A 17,520-nucleotide genomic window follows, 5' to 3' on the forward strand; every position below is an offset into this window, starting at 1 on the left:
AGGTACTAATGAAAGCATTAATTGATGAGTTCCCAGGAGGGGGGGCGGGGAGGGGGACGAAAGGAGGGTGTGAATGAGGGCAGACGATGCCAGTGGGGAATGTAACCGAATGGGAAACTGCGCCCTCGACATGAGTACGATCTTTGTCCCGGTGCCGACCGGCGACACGAGCCATTCAGTTCCGTTCGAGTCGATTGGTCTCGTCGAGGGATGATGCGTTTTGTGTCCCGTAAATAAGGGTGTCCAATTTCCCTGCGGTTCCCTACGCACGGACAGAAGGAAGTTGGGCGGAATCGGGATGCTTTCGACCAGAGGGGACCTTGCTGGCGGCAAACGGGAAAAAAGGCGAGCTGGGAGAGTGGCGTAAGTAGCGTCGAGGTTTGCGTATTCGGTTACGTTTCACGAACCACCCTCGTTAGCGGTTCGCTTCGGTATCATTTCGACTTTCGGTGGTGCATTCGCTCGAAGCCCGCGGTTCTGGTTTTGCGGAAGGGATTTTTTGTTTTGTTTTGGCAAATATTCAGTTTGTTCGATTGTTGCTGATCGGATCGTTCGAATAACAACGCATTGCACGTTGGCAAACAGTTTTCGATTCGTCTCAATTCAAGAAAGAGAAACGACACGTCACGACACGTAATAGGGCAAAAAAGTAATGGTGCTGTTGATACATACATAACATACCCCTGACGGGTTGTGTCCCGTCAACTTGCAGCCGCAGGTTCGACGCACGGCGAGAGAACCTCACCGTGTGCCAGTTGTTGTCGTTTAGGACACCCTGCCCGGCGAGTAGGTTCTGTGGAGAATCGCAAAGAGTGGCAGAGAGAAAGAGAGCGAGCTAGAGTGTGAGAGAGAAGAATTAAAGCAAAAGAAAAACAGATCCCTTGGGTACCTTTTCGCGATCACCGAGCCGCACGTTAGCCCGGACTCGGCCTGCTACTAGCCCTATCTCGAGCCGGTCCGATGAGCTGGTCTCGGCGCTGGTAAGCAGCAGTAGCCCGGCAGGTCGTGATGTCTTGAAGCGAATGACCAACTCCTCCGTCTGCGTGCGGCTACCCTGCGTACCTCCGATCCAGATGGCCATGTGCTGCGTTCCGTTAAAAGCGAGTGTGGCCGATTCACGCCCACAAGTCGGACCCGTGAACAGAGTGGCCGAGCAATCACAGAGCGGCCGGTTCCAGCCTTCCGTACATTGACCACCGTTTTGGCAGGGTGAAACCTGACCACCACACTGGTTCGCTATCACGTGACACGATGGTTTGATGGCGCCTGGTGAAGTGATAATAAAAGCCCCGTTTAACGCGCGCTTCAACGATTGTTGCGTTGGCCATACTTACCCGAGTCCTGGAGACGCGCGATGTGTGCGATGTCGACGGGTTTTCCGGATAGCGTGAGGTCTCGCAGACACCCGACGAAACCCTGGCGCAGAGTAGCGGTCCAGATGGCTGGTGGAACGTAGGTGTCGGCATACGGCGGTCCAATGCCACCGATGTACATTGGACTGTCCAGCTGCATCTGAGACGCCTCACCGGGTGTTCGGAATTCGTTCCACTGGCCATCGACACCGACTTTACCGTCGCGACCGTTCCGACGCAGGGACAGTTCGTGCCAGACACCGTCATCCACGCGACGGCGTGAGGCTCGCACTTTCACCGCACCCGAGCCGAGGTCCATGTGGATGTAGATGTGCCCGTTTAGCAGCTCCACCGCGAAGAAGTTGCTCTGTGAAGGGGTGTTTGAACGGACGCGATCAGATAGGGAACGTTGGATAGGAACCGGAATCTGGGCGCACGCGTCACCTACCTTCGGGGCTCGCGTCATTGTGTTGAGGATAATTAATCCGTTCGGCTCGTTTGTGCGGAACTTGAACGACAGGATGCCCTGCTTCGAAGCGTCCCACGGTGGCAGCAGCTGCGAGGTGGCGGCGATAAGGGGCAGATTACAAAGATACAAATTAGATTTGCACGCAACACGGCCTCAAACCTGTGAAGCTGACACGCCAACCGAGACCGTAAGACGGACAGCCGGCCGCGAGCAGCAACCGTCGGGAATGATGCGGAGTAATTAAATTTAAATATAATGAAGTGTAGCTTGCCGTCTCGTTCGCGTGGGCAGGTGAAGAGACGCGTCGAGGAGTCCCTGCCAAGCGGAGGGCGTCCCCAGCGGTTCCTGAGTACCGTAATTAATAACAACCGTCCAGGCAACGTTGGGCAGGAGCTTTAGGCTTCGAGAAGGCCGCTGGCGGAGCCAGATTAAATGAACCCACCCATCTCCATCATCACCACCATTCACCCGAGATGCCCAACTTCTGCCTTGCGATGGTGTGAAGATGACGAAAAAAAAATTCCTCCCCACTGTAACCGGTCTCCGGAGGGAAAGATGGCATTGTTTCCATTGCGGGTGGAAAACGATTGTAGCCGATTTAATGGTTATTGCGAAGTAGGGAACAACCCGGGAGAAAGTCGATGGCGTATGGTGGAGAAACCGAGAAAAACAAAACGAAGTACAAACGCCAATTCGTGGGATGAAAACAAAACCGGCACGCGTAAAGCGAAACGAAACGATCGCGGTGTCCTTTCATTGAGACGCGAACAAAACGACCCTGGATTCGAACTGGCCGGAGCTGCGATTTTTGTGTGGTCAAGCAACGGAACCGCAAAGCATTTTCGGCGAGTGGGTGTGGATTTGAAATTCAAATTCCCAGGGGAAAACTTTCCCTCGCCGGTCGGGTCCATTCTTTGTACTCGCCAAGGCAATGCCAAAACCGGCGACTCCACTCCCGGGGTCGAAGCTTTGTGGCTGGCCGGTTGTGGCGCTTTTCACGAACGGTTAATTATTCATTTTTAATAAAAGTTGCGTGGCCCGACCCCCCTTTGTCGTAGATTGGAAAGTGATAAAGCGCCCACCCGTGGCACGGCGTGGCCCAATGGGGTCTGAATTTGTGGCAAAATTGCCTATTTTTGGAAGCAAGTTACATTCAAAAGATCATTTTGGGATGAGTGGCTCGCATTGTTTTCGCTTGGAAAAGAGGTTCTCTCGCAATTCGCTCACCAAATAGCAACCAGTGGGAGTCAACACGTGTGTGTGTGCTTTTGTCAGATGCAAGGATCAGAACAGCCAACAGTTGCACCAACGAAGCTTGCTTCATTGGGATTCGGTTGGGTTAAATAATAAGAATTTATTCTGCAACCCATCCCGAACGATGCAGCATTAAACCAGGCTGTTGGTACAGCGAGCCAGGAGCAAAACTGTGCACACTGGCCTTGCACCGGAAATCAACCGCAGTGAAGTAAAAATGGTGTCATCCGGGTCCCACCGGAATGGAACGCTTCGGCTTCCGTCATGGCTTCCCTCCGGGCGTATCGCGTACGGTTGCCACGAACACGCCAACCATTGGCCGAGATTACTTCCGTACCGCGGTCGGATTCGCCCAGGGAGGCAAGTTCCCGTCGGAGCCTTCCGGTTGCGGTTGTCGCATGGTCCCGCACAAAAACCACGCATACACACACACACACCCAAACATTCACACCACACACATACACCAATCCGCACCGAGAGGACGAAGCAAAGGTCGGGATAATTTATTTATTTATTAAAATGTACAACCAGCAATTAGCATGAATTATGGACTGGTTCCCATTTTTTTCTGGCTCGTTCTCCACACCGCGTCCGTCTTACGCCTTAAAGCAGGTGCGGTCGTTTTTACGAAGAGCTCCGTGAAAACCTTTTGCTGCCACCCACTCGGCTCAATGGAGGCGCCCAGTGCCGCTAACGTTCCACGTCATAGCTGTCTGGTGAAAGTTGTTCGGCCGACGGGTGACATCGCACCGTTACATCGGACCTGTTTCGGCAATGTTACGCCCGGTATGATACATGACCGCCATAATCAATGGTGAAATTCAACTGCCGTGGTCATAGCGGAGGAACCAACAGAACCTTCGCTAGGGCAGCAACATCGCGCATGTCGCGGTCGACTGCAAAATAAGAAATCGTCCTCGGATGGCTCGATTCAACGCTCGTTGCTTGTGAAGCCAAAAATTAATTTGCAGCAAAAGTTTCACTACGTGCCACGCTGATCGGGCCGGGTCTTCCAGCGAGGCATGCTTTCTTGGGGCAACATAAAGCAACCGAGATACAACCATTCACTGTGGTTTGCCTTTGATCCCAATGGTGGAACAACGAGATGGCAAGCATCCTGGTGTGGTTTCGACTCGCAAATATTGGCCCTGGGTCCGGGCTTCATCCGGCAGCGTTTCAGTTGACCACGAATTTCATCCGGTCTGTTGGTCTTTTTTCTTTGCCCTCAAAATGATCAGCGACAAAGTACGTACTTTTAATGGGATTTTCTCTTTGTACGACTGCGAGAGTTTGTTTGTACTACTGTTTCGTGCTCGGTGAGGGTTTTCCCTCGGAGCGAGAATCGTTTGATTCATGCTACGTCGGATTTGTGGTCATTGCGGGTGGCTAGCTGGTCGTTACCATGGTGCGAGATAGGGTGGACAAGTGATACTAAGTCGTCACAAGCCATTCGCAACGAAGGGCTTCAAAGAAACTGTTTACTTCCTCTAGTGGAAGTATCAAAGTGGAATACAAATCAGGTGCTCATTACAAGTTTACCACCCGCTCGATCAACTTAGCGTGGTTTTATTTGTGGTTAGGCATTAAATCTCTAACCTAATATTTGCGTTAAAAGTAACAATAGAAGAAAAACTTGATGTTCAGAAGTCGTCAAAACTCTAGGCCAAATGTTATCGAAAGAATTTTAGTTAATTAATAAAATCATCTCAAGACGTATTGGAAACATTGACAAACGGAAGAAATAATTGCTCATAGCTTAGTCACCATGGTAGTGGCGCGACCTCTTTTACTCGTTAACTTTAGCTCTTACTCTCGTATAGCTTTGTGCACTCAACCCCTTTTCGCTGGGGCTCACCTTACACAGTAAATTACTTTTCTGACTTTCCACCCACTGCAACCGGTTTCCAACGCGCCCGTGGCATTTCTGGCAAACTGTTGCAAAATGTTGAACGTTTCGCAAAAAAAAAAAAACAAGCTAAAATCATAAGCACGCGCACTCCATTCAGTCGCGTTCCGAGCATCGCTTAGATCCCAGACCCGGGCAGATTTATATCAGCAGCATCAACGTCAACCGGCCCGACGACAACATCAACGGTTGGAGGACAACAATTTACTACCCATCCCATTTCAGGCCATCGTGCATGTAGGTATTGGGGTGTATGAGCCGCTCGTCGTTTTTTGCCTTCTGTTTCGGTCGGTTGCCTTCCGACCGCATCTTTCACTGGATAGAGACATCTCCGTGACAGGAGTGAAGCAGCGATAAAAAGCCACGAGCGAGTCTATCTAGCTTTCGCGACCTGTGTTTGGTCATATAAATCAGCACGAGAGTATGCTCGATTTATCAACCGAGGCGAGTAACTTTTGAACATTTCCGCAATATACGACGGACCCCAGGCGGACGGCTAGGACACCGGGAAAACTACACACACACACCATCGCTTGGAGGTCCTTCGAGATAAGGTTCTTCAGCAAAGGAAAGTTCGAAATGTGTGCAATTCCGGCTCGCCGAGATAAGACGATGCGGTTCATGAGGGTAGCTAATCTGGTACTCGATTGCTGACGGGAAAACGTACGCAAATGAAAATAAACCACGGTGGCGTGTGGGAACGGGATTTGTTGCCTAACAAATAACTCCTCACATCTCGGGCCACCCGGTTCGTCCTGACGAGTGACTTTTGAGACGAACGTTTTAGTGCACTCTGAGCATGCGCATTCCGCCTGGGCCTCGTCGTCCCGGCAAGGATGCTGTGGAGGACGTTTCAAACGTCAGAGCAGCAAAAAACGAGCGTCAACGTTGAGGCATGCGTGTATTCAACGCAGTGGAAAGCGTTGACCAAGGCCACTTGAAATTAAAGACGAACCGATTGAAATTAATGCTTCCAACGTGCTCCAGCACCTCCAAGCCACAGCTTCAACCAATTCGCTGTCCTGTCGTGAAGTTGGCCCAAAATGTCTTAGTTTGCTTTTCCCGCATAAAATTTACATAAAAAGATACGCCCTCTCCCAAACCCTCGCTTGTGCGGTTGCGAATAGTAAACGTGCGAACTGGTGCTCCTTTTGAAAGCGCATCCAAGCAGTCGAAAGTTTTGTGGGAAGCACTTCGCGGAGCAAAAGTTTTCCCGTGTTGGCTTTTCCCGCGTTGCATCGCAGCAACCACTGGCCGCGGATCACCCGCTTCTACTGGGGTTGAGGTTGAAACAAAATGGCGTCGCGTGGAATAGCACGAACGCAGTCAGAAACGCTCGAAGTTAATCAACCGGATGCAGCAAGAAACATGACTTTGTTGGCACTTTATCCTCCTCGAGGTGCCTCATCACCCGTAGTCAATGGGGCTTTCCTTCTTTTTGCATATTATTTCTTTGAAAACGATTTCTGCCCCTTCGTTCCGGCCAAATTTTGCCCTTTACGTGGTCAACCCTGGGTGTATGATTCGCTCCATACTTACCAGGTATGATTCGCGCGTGGTGAACGTCACCGGATCCTGTGGGTCTCCGGATGGGCACGTGTAATCAACCCGTCCGGCGACTTGTATCAACTTTGATCCGGTGCGCGCCAGATCGATCAGATTGAGGCGTAGCGTGTCGGCTGAGAACTCCACCTATGGGGAAGAAACGCCTATAGAGAACAGTTGCCGATGGCGATGAGGTTAGTACTTACCTTCCGAAGGCATCCCACAAAGTTGTTGTGCACCCGGGCACCCAAAAGGGCACGAGGATTAACCGCACCACCGACGTACACTCGGGACGACGACAGCATCGTGAACTTGCCAGCGATATGTGAATGGTCCGTATACACATCGTCCACGACGGCAACCAGCTGCAGGTAATTGTGGACGTCGGATTAAATTGGAAAGAGAACGAAGAGCTTCGTTAGTACCGGCTAGCTTCGTGTGAACGGATTCAGTGTTTGGATTAACGCTATAATTTTGGGGATAACCTAACCGTTTCGAAAATCATTCTGAAAGTCCGCTTCGACGTTCAGATCTGTAAGTTCAACTGAATGAAAGTTGGCAGCCCCAGCATATCCATAGCAACGAAGTGTTTTTGCGGCAAGCTAATATTTTGCCATATTTTAAAATATACTTCTGCCCTGCCTTCTGCCATCTTGGTGCCTGCCAATGGAGTTGTTTTTACTTTGCGCCCAGCAAGTGGACGAACCTTTAACCTTTTCACGTTTGCTCCGGTAGCCGGTTCCGGGAAAAGAAGAATAAAATTCTCTCCAACACTCGGCCCATTCTTCAACGTCCGGAAGGACTGAACGAGAAGTGAACTTCACAAAACAACGCCTCGTTCGCGCGCTTCGAGGCTGTAGTGCGAATTCACTCGACACCAGCCGCTTTTCCAACCGATCCTGGCATGGATCCATTTCGGTACCGCTATTCGAAACAGCACATGGCCAGGCACAGTGCGTTCGGTACAAATTTTCGTATAATTTTATTGCTTCAACCGTGGCCACCGAGCAGGATACCGTTGGGTAGCGTTGGGAAGGGGAGAAAATGAAATGAAAACTCCCTTAGGAAGGATGCTTCGGTCCGGATTCCTATATCCGATGGGGCGAGCAGCACAGGAAGCAACTTCCAACTGTTGAGCCGAAAAGTTTGTTGCAACATTTTTGCCTCCTTTTGTATTATTTATAAAGCTTCCTTTAAGGTACCCACGCGAAGGTTTCCCGTGCTCCAAGTTTACGAATGCCGTGCTCATATTTGCATTTTAACTTGCGCGTTCACTATTCACGGTCGATTTTGACCAGCGAAAACAAACCCCAACCCGAACGGACTAGGGCGCCACTCCAAGAAAGTGTCGATTACTCGATTAGTGCAACCACCGAGGTGTTTCATTTCCGTGCAGATCAGTAGGAAAAACGACGGGACGCTCATTAAATTTCTTCGAGAACGACTGTGTGTTTGTTTCTTTGTACGCACCGCTTCGTTGCGGATGATTAGACGCCCCGGGGGCAGTTTTCAAGGGTTGCGCAAGAAACCGTCCAAAAAAGCCACAGATAAAAGCCCTGCGAGCACAATTTTAGGCACAGCAAAGGAGCCGGCGAAAAACGGCGAAGCTAAACGCGAGTATCACATATCCTGCCAGCGCCCACACTGCCGTCGTGCTAACGATCATTATCCGAGAAATTAGGTAAGTGGTTGTGGAGCTTTGTCCGCCGTGGGAGTATATCCCGGGTCGGCCTTTTTGCTGGGTGTTTTTTTTTTGTGCCGCTCTCCGTCGACAATTTCCCGGATCCATTTCAACGCACTCATGCAGAACAAAGCGGAACCTCGCACGCAGCTCGGTGGAACCCACCGTGGGCGGAAATGTTTCAACTTCAGGCGGTTCCTTCTCGGGGCGCACGTTTTCCACGTGTGCCTTTTGTTATGCTTTTGTAGGGTGGCGTTGGTGGCTCCACCCAAGGTGGTGGAGTGACGTCGCCAAAGGGATTTACCTTAAGGCAACAAAGCACAGCACCTAGAACGCCCGAAGCGTGCACTCTGACACAGATACCCGTTCTGCCTTCCGGCTATGAAGTGGCTGGAACGTCGAGTGTCTAGCCGGGCTCGGAAAATGGAAGCTAACGAGAACGGAGGTACGCTGGGAGCGCAAGAAATCCATCAAAATATCCTACCACGAAGAGCTAACACACCCACGCTCGAAAGCAGAAGTACAAAAAACGACTTATTTGAAAGCAAAATTTTCACCCGCCCTTGCAAGACGCTCGGGAAATGTTAACAAAAAGCACTCTCACACCGGCCGGTGACGTTTCAGCCAAGGGAAAAACGGGAAGCTGCAAAGCGGAAGTAAAAAAAAAACTAAACCGAACCAAGCCCCTTGTTGCTGGTCTCTAATTCATTCTCCCTGCCGTCGAGGGGAGGCGGCCGACCAAGTGCTCTCCTGCGAGGGTCACAAAGTGCGCCTGCGAGGGATGGTCTATTATTTCCCAGCAGCTCAAGAGCTCAACCTTCCGCTGTCTTAGGGTGGCGCGCATTTTCTTTTGTTGCCCTGCTCCGAACCGGGTGGGTAAAGGTCAGCTGACCGAAAACGACAAAGTGTTTCAGATTTTGGTGCCTTTTAATGTTTGGCAAGGCACGAGAGGGCTGCCGCATGAAGAACTTGTGCACTAGCCGTAGGCGCAGCATCTGTAACAATGTGGTGGGCTGTGAAACAATGCATGCAGTCGTTGAACTTTAGAAAGCTCTGCCGTAACACATTTCGCAAAGGGAAAGCGACTTGCGAGTGCTTTAGTTTGCAAGTGTTCTAAGGTCTATTCGCAAGTCTGGGTTCATGGTGTTGAATGCGGAGTGGCTCTTAATGGTGCTATGAAATGGGGACAATATCAACTATTGAGGGAAGCTATCATACCAAAAACGTGACATTAATTAACGTCCTTTATTGCTGAGCATTAGATGAGCACCCAGATGAACGACAATTTGGGATTACTATGCCGTTTTTGATTATGGGTCTGTACCAGTTGTCATTTCATTTTAATGTTATCTTGAATTCTATGACATACCCCAAACGCTTCGTACAAGGAAGGGAAAACAAAGCTCATTAAAGGTTTTTGATTTGAGCTTTGCCCTGTTTAACGACGGCTTAGAGTAAATGCTATTCAAGAATGAAGAACGAGTAGAGCCAGCAAGACGTAGCTCGTAATCTAAATCAGATCAACATCATCCAATCGAACGATCAATGAGAAAATGGGATTGAAATAGGCTTGAAATTGATACCGAATTAGCCTGGCAGCAGCAAGAGAGTTTCTCTGGAACTGTCGGAGAGTATTTCCGCCCCCATTCTACGCGATTACACTTACCCGGCAAAAGCTCGTTATCGTTGAGATCTAGCCGATAGCCACACAGGTCCACGGAGGCATGGTTTGGAATGAAGAAACAAGAACACGGGCGAGCGGCGTACGAGAGGTCAGTTAGAAAGGGGTTCTTAAAATAATCATCCGTATCAGGTACTGGCCACGATGGGGTTTTCTTTCCATTCTCCTCTTACCGGCAAGTGGGCGTTGGAAAACTTTACAAAACCTCGCTCGGTCCGTGCTACTGCCCGACTTACCTCCTGTATCCGTCGATGAACCGTAACTTTGTGCCACTGATGGTCGTCGAAGCGTACCCGGGATGGTTTGATGTGCATTTCCTGCTTCCCGTTCGATAGGCCCATGGTCAACGAGACGCCGCCATCGCGCAGGGCCAAATTCAGATAATCAGTTCCGTGACCTTTTACCCGTGAGCGTAGGAGAAAATGGAAGCAAAACCAAAAAAGAAAATGGAGTCCGTTAATGCCATGGACAAAAAAGGTCTTCAGCTGGAAGGGTTTGTAGTAAAATATTTAATGACATTGAATTTAAAGCTATTGAAGAAACAAAAACAACTCGCTAAATAAACGACGTAGAATACACCAGCATTAATCGTGTACGCAAAGCAATAAAAATGAGAAAAAGAATAGATGCGCTGAGCTACACACAATGTATTGCAAAGAGAGGGTGGAAAAAACGACCACATTTCTTTTCCCTGCCCGTTTTGAATGATTTACCATTATTGCAAAGCTTCCCTTGTGTGTTCTTTTTACCACCGTCTTTGTGCACGCATCGGCAAGGGAAACCCACTGGAAGTGAAAGGTTCCGTCCACATCCATTTTGGCTTATTAAATTTTTACCAAGGCTGCTCCATTAGCGCCCGCCTTCTCGTTTCCAGGCACTGATGTGATCGCGCCCGTTAGCGGGAATAAAAAAAAAAACAAAACGTACTTTCGGTGCACCGGCCATTATGCACCGCAGGCATGGCACTGGCCATAATTTGCATCGTTGCGCCAGACCACTCGCGTTCTCTTGCTGTTCTGCAGTCAGCTTACTGGCGAATCATGCGAGGCCTCGTCGCCTAACGACCGGAAAATTCCGTAATTTTTTTTTTCGTGCACCACCTTTTAACTGGGTTTATGATGAAAATTTTTCCTCTAAAATGCCTCCCCCAGGGCAGCGATATTGTTTGTACGTTCTGCTGCGTCACGTGCAGCTGCCCTCTCGCTAGGCAATGAGCGTAAGGGTTTAAAAAAAAATGCATTTTCCATGTAACGACGTGAACTGTGACATTTTCACCACACCGCGGCTGATATTGATTTTACTTGATAACTCGCTAGGAAGCAATTCGACAGTATGTTTTATTTCGTTCCGGTGCTCGCAGATTATGATTTCATTTTCTACCGCAAAAAAACAGCTATCCTACCAGCTTTTCAACTCATATTAGATTTCGCCGTGTGTTGTTCCGAGAAACAAAATGAATTTTTTGCTTATGCTAGATTTAATAAATAGCAGCTCCAGAACGCAGCATAGAACTTTGACTGTTTCATTCATGGAGCTGCATTTTTCAGTGGAACTCTTCAGCTTAGCCCCTGTTCGTTCACGGCTTCATTCGCTAGTCCTGTTTTCTAGCGTTCTGAAAACGCAATCAAGCTGGAATTTTCCACAATCTATCATTCCACCCTTGCCAGCAACGTGTCCTGTTTTGGCTAAAGCTTAATTTTTGCTTCCTTTTAGGTTCGTGTCAGGTTAGTTAAGGCAGAGACATCACAATGACCCTTAAACATGATGGCAATGTTTACCAGCTCGCGCTTGCATACTCTTCTATCATTTTCGTTTCTTTTCCGCACTCTCTTGTACACCCATGGGGACATTTTGGCCGCACGATGGCCGACCGCCTCCAGTAATTAACGTCGCAGCCGGTTTTATACCATCAGCCCGGTAATGAGTTCCGAATGCACGAGCCCGGAAATGAAGTTGTCACCTGCCGGGAGCCGGTATTGCGGAACCACGCCGATGCAGTGCTATAGCAGCGGCCACGGCCGAAGGCAGTCGTTACCGTAGAAGGGCATCATAAAATGGTGCAAACTTCTAGCGCCTGGTGGCCGACACCAGCAACCATTTATGCCACAGCGATTCAGTGGGCGAAGAACCGTGCGGCTTATTGATTGGCGCTGGTCGACTCTCTCGACTGGTCGATGGCACCAAAAATTCTGACACCCGTCGGTGTCATTAAGTGGAGCAGTCTAAGCCTTTTCCACGCGAGTGGCACTAAACTGCGAGCGAAGTGTTCCCGCTCGTTCGCCAATAAGAGCAAAACGCGACCAAGAGCCCACGGAAGGTTGGCGAGCTACGGTTTGCTCGGCTGCGTGCAAGAAGTCGCCGCGTCGGGCACCGATGGTGGGTTGGTGGAGCCAATTTAAAAGCATTTTGTGATCGATTGGATTTCATGTGCAGCACGCGCACCAAGCACACTCGAAGGATGGCAGGTCAACGAGACGCTGGAGGCAGCCGTTCATTACACGAGGTCAGGGATTGGCAGTGCATCGTAATGACCCGAAGCCGTCACAATGCGGCCGCCTGCCTGATGACGATGGCACGAATGGGGTGGAATAGAACAAAATGAATGTTTATGATTGATCGGGCTGCCTTGTGCCAGCAGCTTGAGCCCGCCAGCTTCGTTAGGGTCATTGATTGGCCGTTTGTTTGGCCCCGTGAGCCTATTATGCCGTTGAACTCGCCCTAGCATCGAGGGACAAGCATTTAAGGAAGCATTTAAGTGGCGAGGCTGCTGGTTTGGAATTTATGAAAAAGTTTTCGCTCCTTGTGGGCACCATGTCGGGGCAGAAAAAAAACTATTTAACTCGATGCATGCCCGTCCAGCGGCTTGGGGAAGTATTTTTTTGGCACAAACCAATTTTGGATCCTTTGTTTGTGATTGCAGCGGCACGGAATAATCTTCACGCTTCGGCCAACTGAAGCTCGTGTGATGGGGCGATGAGTGTTTGTCTCGTAGATAAAGTACCTTAACCAACCAGCCAGACCCTTGATGAGGAAGTTCGGCTAGTAGATGAAACGCTGGCCGGCATTGGCGAGCAGGATAAACGATGAGGATAAACGATGAATAATGACCTTTCGCTGAGAACTGAAGGCTGATGTGGCGAGAGTCCATCAATCACGAGTTCCTTCGATATTTCCCATCCTGCTTTCACGATTGGTGATCCTTGGCATCCACATTTTGATCACAAACACGCACACAAGCTTCCGGGCATACTGCATCTAGTCACCGTTTAACAAATCAGTTAATTTCTGACAAAGTCCGCATGGATTAATGGTATTTCCATCGGTTGATGCGTTGCTAGGGAAATCGAGGCGTGCAAAATGTTGCTTTCTCGAGTCTTGAGGAATGCTTGCATCCTAATTTGGTGCCCGTGGCAGCATAGCATGTGCTTAGGCGGTAATCGTCGTTAAGGACACTGGCACCGCACGCGTCCAATAAATCACTCCCTGTCAGATTGTAAGCGGTTGTTTCGGGATCGTGCAGCGCTTGTCTCTCATTAGGAAAAAAACGGATTTAATCGAATCACTGCAAAGAAACTTCAGACCAGCCCAGCGCTAGATACTTCATTGTAATCAAATTCAATTTGTCCAATGGTTTTGTTTTGATTGACGCGCTGACAGCGACCGAAAATAGTACTTTGCTTACCATTAAAAATGCCGTTGTCAGTCCAGTTGGATAGTATAAACTCAAATTGCTTGGTTTTATTTAATAACAGGCTCCAAAACATAATAACCAACCTCGGATTATTTGTTTGAATAAGAGCAATGAGTTTGACAACCACGAACGATCGTAAGCTGCATGGTATCGGACCAACAGGTCCTTCAAGCATCCGGTCGGCCATTGATTTAAATGCCCAACAAATAATCGATGCATTATGTAACTTTCTCATGTTATTTTTAGTAAGGAAACTCGTCGTTGACCCAGCTCGGGCCGTTCGTATGCCTATGTTCAATAGAATATACAAGTTTTCTTGATCTGAACTCGGACAGTAGGGAAAACATATTGCTTCACTTGGCTGCACAAGCCTATATTGAGATACCCATGCCAGTATACACCGACGCTTTCGTCCCGCGGAACCGTTCTCAGCGAGGAAATCAAATCAATTTTAATTTCATTCGATATAAATATTTCCTCTGTGTTGTTCCGCGCCCTGCTAGGAAGCCGGAACCGAAATCGACCCATTTGCTGCTCGAGCAAATCGAGTGCTCCATTTTTTTTCTTCTTTCATTTGGCCACGAATGGACATTTTGAGAGCATCAGCGGACCATGCCTCTCGACGGTAGGCTTCCTCTATCCCGATCGGGTTGGGCAAAAGTGATCCAATTTTATGCGCGCGAGGATGCGCAACTGCGGAATACGGGACTCGAGGATACCGCAATCCCGGGACGCAGTCGGTTGGGGTTAATGAAAGTTTAATGAGTAAAATTGATTTTCTTGTCGGAAAACTGGTGGGAACCCACGTACAGGTAATCAATTTTGTGATCGATTTGTGTGGGAGTGTTATGTTTTTCACAGCGCTTTTTTTTGCTCATCCCACACTGCATTGATGGCTTCCAGAGAGCCGCGTTTTGATGAGTATGGTGCTACTTTGCCTCGAAAATTCCATAAAATTAATCACTTCGGTGAACGCTGATGACAGCAATTATCAAACTACAAGCTATATTCCATGAAATCGCTTATGGAATCAGAAAAAAAACAACCACGCGAAACAGCTAGAGCAACCATGATGAAAGGAAAACACACGCTGGGTTTTACCAGCGTTGGGAAAGATTTTGCTTAAATTCCTATTCCTGATTCGCGTTATCCTCACTGCACCAGCTCTTTAAAGCCTTGAGCTATCCAGCAGCGGCAATGGGACAACATGGGTAGTGCAGCATCCCTCGTAGCACCGTTCGCCCGATCCTTATCATTTTATCATCGCTCTGCTTATGCGCACACGGGGGTACCATCGACGGGGGACCAAAGCAGCAATTATCTTAATTAGATTACATCCAGCTATAAAAGATGCTCGCCGTTTATCGTTTCTCACTCTCGTGGGTGCACGTAGGTGGACGAAGCGAGTTGAAACCCCGGCGGCGGTAGGGCGATTCGTAGAACGAAACGAATGAAAACGTGGGCGTACGGGCAGGTCGATCTCACAACTCACAATTTACAGCCCAGGTTCGGTCGGGTCCGGGTCAAATGCGAGTGGTGGCCTCCTTTCAGCAGTGGCGGCCTTTTCTCACCCCTTACTCAGAAGCAGCGGGTCAAAGCTTGACCCTGGAAAAGGACCTACGAGCAACAAAATGGAGGCTTGACTGTAGTGCGATGGGTGAACGAAAAAAACACAAAAAGGTAAGGTAAAACAAACTCAACGCAACGAGGGACCGTTGCAGGATGTCACTCGTTCGACGCTCTAGAAACTTGCTCCAGGACATCGCGAATGGTAGTGCTAGTAGTTTTGCAGTTTTGGACGGTTTCCTTCGCCCACGAAAGCGCACGCCAAGGGCAAAAAAAAACGGCTTGCGAAAGGGCGACGATCATAAAACCGAACACCGCACCGGGAAGCGTTGAAATGTGACCGAATGTCAACCGAACCGTACCCGTGGGGATTAAGGGTAGTGTGCGGCGGAACACCGCCATTGTGTGCGTGTGTTTTGCAAGTGTGAAGACAACATTAGGTAATATTTTTATGATGTTTCACATTGCCACCCTGGGCCACCCGTGGAATCCTTGTGGCACAAACCCCGTAGCGAAACCCGACAGGATCGTTTCGTTTGGTTAAGACCATCGTTGGGATTTTATATGCCTTTCAGCCCCACTTTGTCACTCGAGTGCGTTCTACCTGTGCCTTTGTTCCGTCCGTCCGGGTCAAAACCATCGATGTCACCCATCGAAGGGTGGTTTAGAAGAGTCCCACGTCATCCTGGATGCGGTGGAAAAGTTGAGCGAGGATTCTTTATTTTACGATTGCTCGAAGGACCCGACCATTGTTGCTGACCAAGCGGAATGCGGACGTGCCACCTTTATTGTATCACGCGCTCTAAGGTGAGAGACGGTGGCTTAGGCGTAGCTAAATATGCCAGATACACATATCATGCGAGGCCGGTCGGTTTCGGCACCGGTGGAAAATTAAATTATCGTTTAATCCTACGGTGTCGTAGTACGTTATCATGATGTGAAAAAGCAAGCAAACAAAAGAGACTCTTCGATGGAGTTGAAACGGATAGGGAATAAATTCCACCGGCACTGGCTGGGGGCTAGTGAACCTACCGGTGTAGAAGAGCAATCCGTTTGGTTGGCGAGTGCGAAAGTATAGCGTGATGGCATCCTGGGCGCTAACGATCGGCTCTCCTCCAGTCTGCCCGAGATCGTACGACAGGAACTCCGTTCCTCGAAAGGTGGCCTCAGAGGGTGCTTTATCTGTGGGTGAGTGAGAAAAAAAAGAAGAGAACGCATGGTTAGTTGGTGTTAGTCGTATGCCGCAGTCAGACCATTGAAAGGATAATCTTTTTCTCGTTTGAGTTAGCGCATGAGTTTGCATTTACTTTCAGCCACAAGCCACGGCAATCCGCGGAGGAGTCGTTACTCATCGCGAAAAAATTAGGTTACTTCGCGGAGCCAAGAAGCTTCGCCGACGGCTAGCGTCGCTATTATCATGGCACAGTTGCAGAATCTACAATTTTCCCGTTGTGGTCGTTTGCAGGCCGGGGCTGTGAGTAATGACGGCTGCATTATTCGCCCCAATCCGACCCTCCGAGAACTTTGAGGGCACCGCACTTTTGCTTCACAACCGCAGGGGGTCAATAAATTATTGCTTATCCTTTGTGTATTTGTCGTCAACTTCCTCGGATACATCGTAAGCAAATTGGCGAGCGGAAACCATTCAAGGTGGCTTATCGAGTACTACAGCATTCCTCGAAACGTTAACCGACACAAGCGCTACGCGTCTGGTGGACGAAATTCGGGTCATTAGTACTTCTGCTCTCGACGACAGTGGCATCGACACGTCGCTGAAGAGCGACGAACTAACGGAGCGATGCTCAAGCGGTCGCACAAGCGATCGTAATTAAAATCAAGAAAGCCGAGTGCACTGAAAACCGCCGAGATAAGCAAAAACTCAGCTGCAAACGTGCTAGATTCGTTCGGCATCGGATCTTCCTTGGGTCGGAACGGAGTCCTTAAAATTTTTAATGACGCTCAAGTTTATATTTCAACCCATTGTACCGCTCCTGACCACCCCATCGCATTTTCTCATATCTTGTTTCTCTTTTACTCTATCGTTTTCTTTTTCTCTCACTCGAGCTTTTGCACTTGGTTTTCGAATAGCGGCCGGAGCGCTGCGCAGCGCTCAGACACACTGTACGGAATCGTGTCGACGGTTGGCTTGCTGCCAAATTTTATTATTTTTATTATCCTTTTACGATTATTTATCATGTGGGCCGGATCGATGCGGCCCCGGAAGCGCTCCCGACAGCCTCTGCAGTAGAGTCGGCCAGGGAACGAGTTTTCGGGAGCCTGTGTTAGTTGTTGGTGAAGCGGTAAGACCCGGTCTAGTTGTTTGCCGCCCGCGGACGAGCGCGTAGTGTGGATGCTTTGGGACAGGGTCGAAACTG

At 49.3% G+C, this 17,520-nt stretch overlaps 1 protein-coding gene across 1 annotated transcript in view; it reads right to left on the minus strand.

Annotated features, from left to right (window-relative positions):
- Positions 1 to 17,520, minus strand: part of LOC128731801 (neurexin-3b) — a 71,502-nt gene that overhangs the window by 13,078 nt on the left and 40,904 nt on the right. The window contains exons 8-16 of the mRNA XM_053824945.1: positions 16,178 to 16,327; positions 10,125 to 10,285; positions 9,874 to 9,900; positions 6,733 to 6,891; positions 6,521 to 6,673; positions 1,801 to 1,908; positions 1,335 to 1,719; positions 890 to 1,266; positions 673 to 793 (exon numbers count right to left, since the gene is read on the minus strand). Coding sequence (XP_053680920.1) covers positions 673 to 793; positions 890 to 1,266; positions 1,335 to 1,719; positions 1,801 to 1,908; positions 6,521 to 6,673; positions 6,733 to 6,891; positions 9,874 to 9,900; positions 10,125 to 10,285; positions 16,178 to 16,327 — 1,641 coding nt within the window. The remainder of the gene's footprint in view (positions 1 to 672; positions 794 to 889; positions 1,267 to 1,334; positions 1,720 to 1,800; positions 1,909 to 6,520; positions 6,674 to 6,732; positions 6,892 to 9,873; positions 9,901 to 10,124; positions 10,286 to 16,177; positions 16,328 to 17,520) is intronic.

This window comes from Anopheles nili, chromosome 2 (genome assembly GCF_943737925.1).
Source record: "Anopheles nili chromosome 2, idAnoNiliSN_F5_01, whole genome shotgun sequence".
NCBI lineage: Eukaryota > Metazoa > Arthropoda > Insecta > Diptera > Culicidae > Anopheles > Anopheles nili.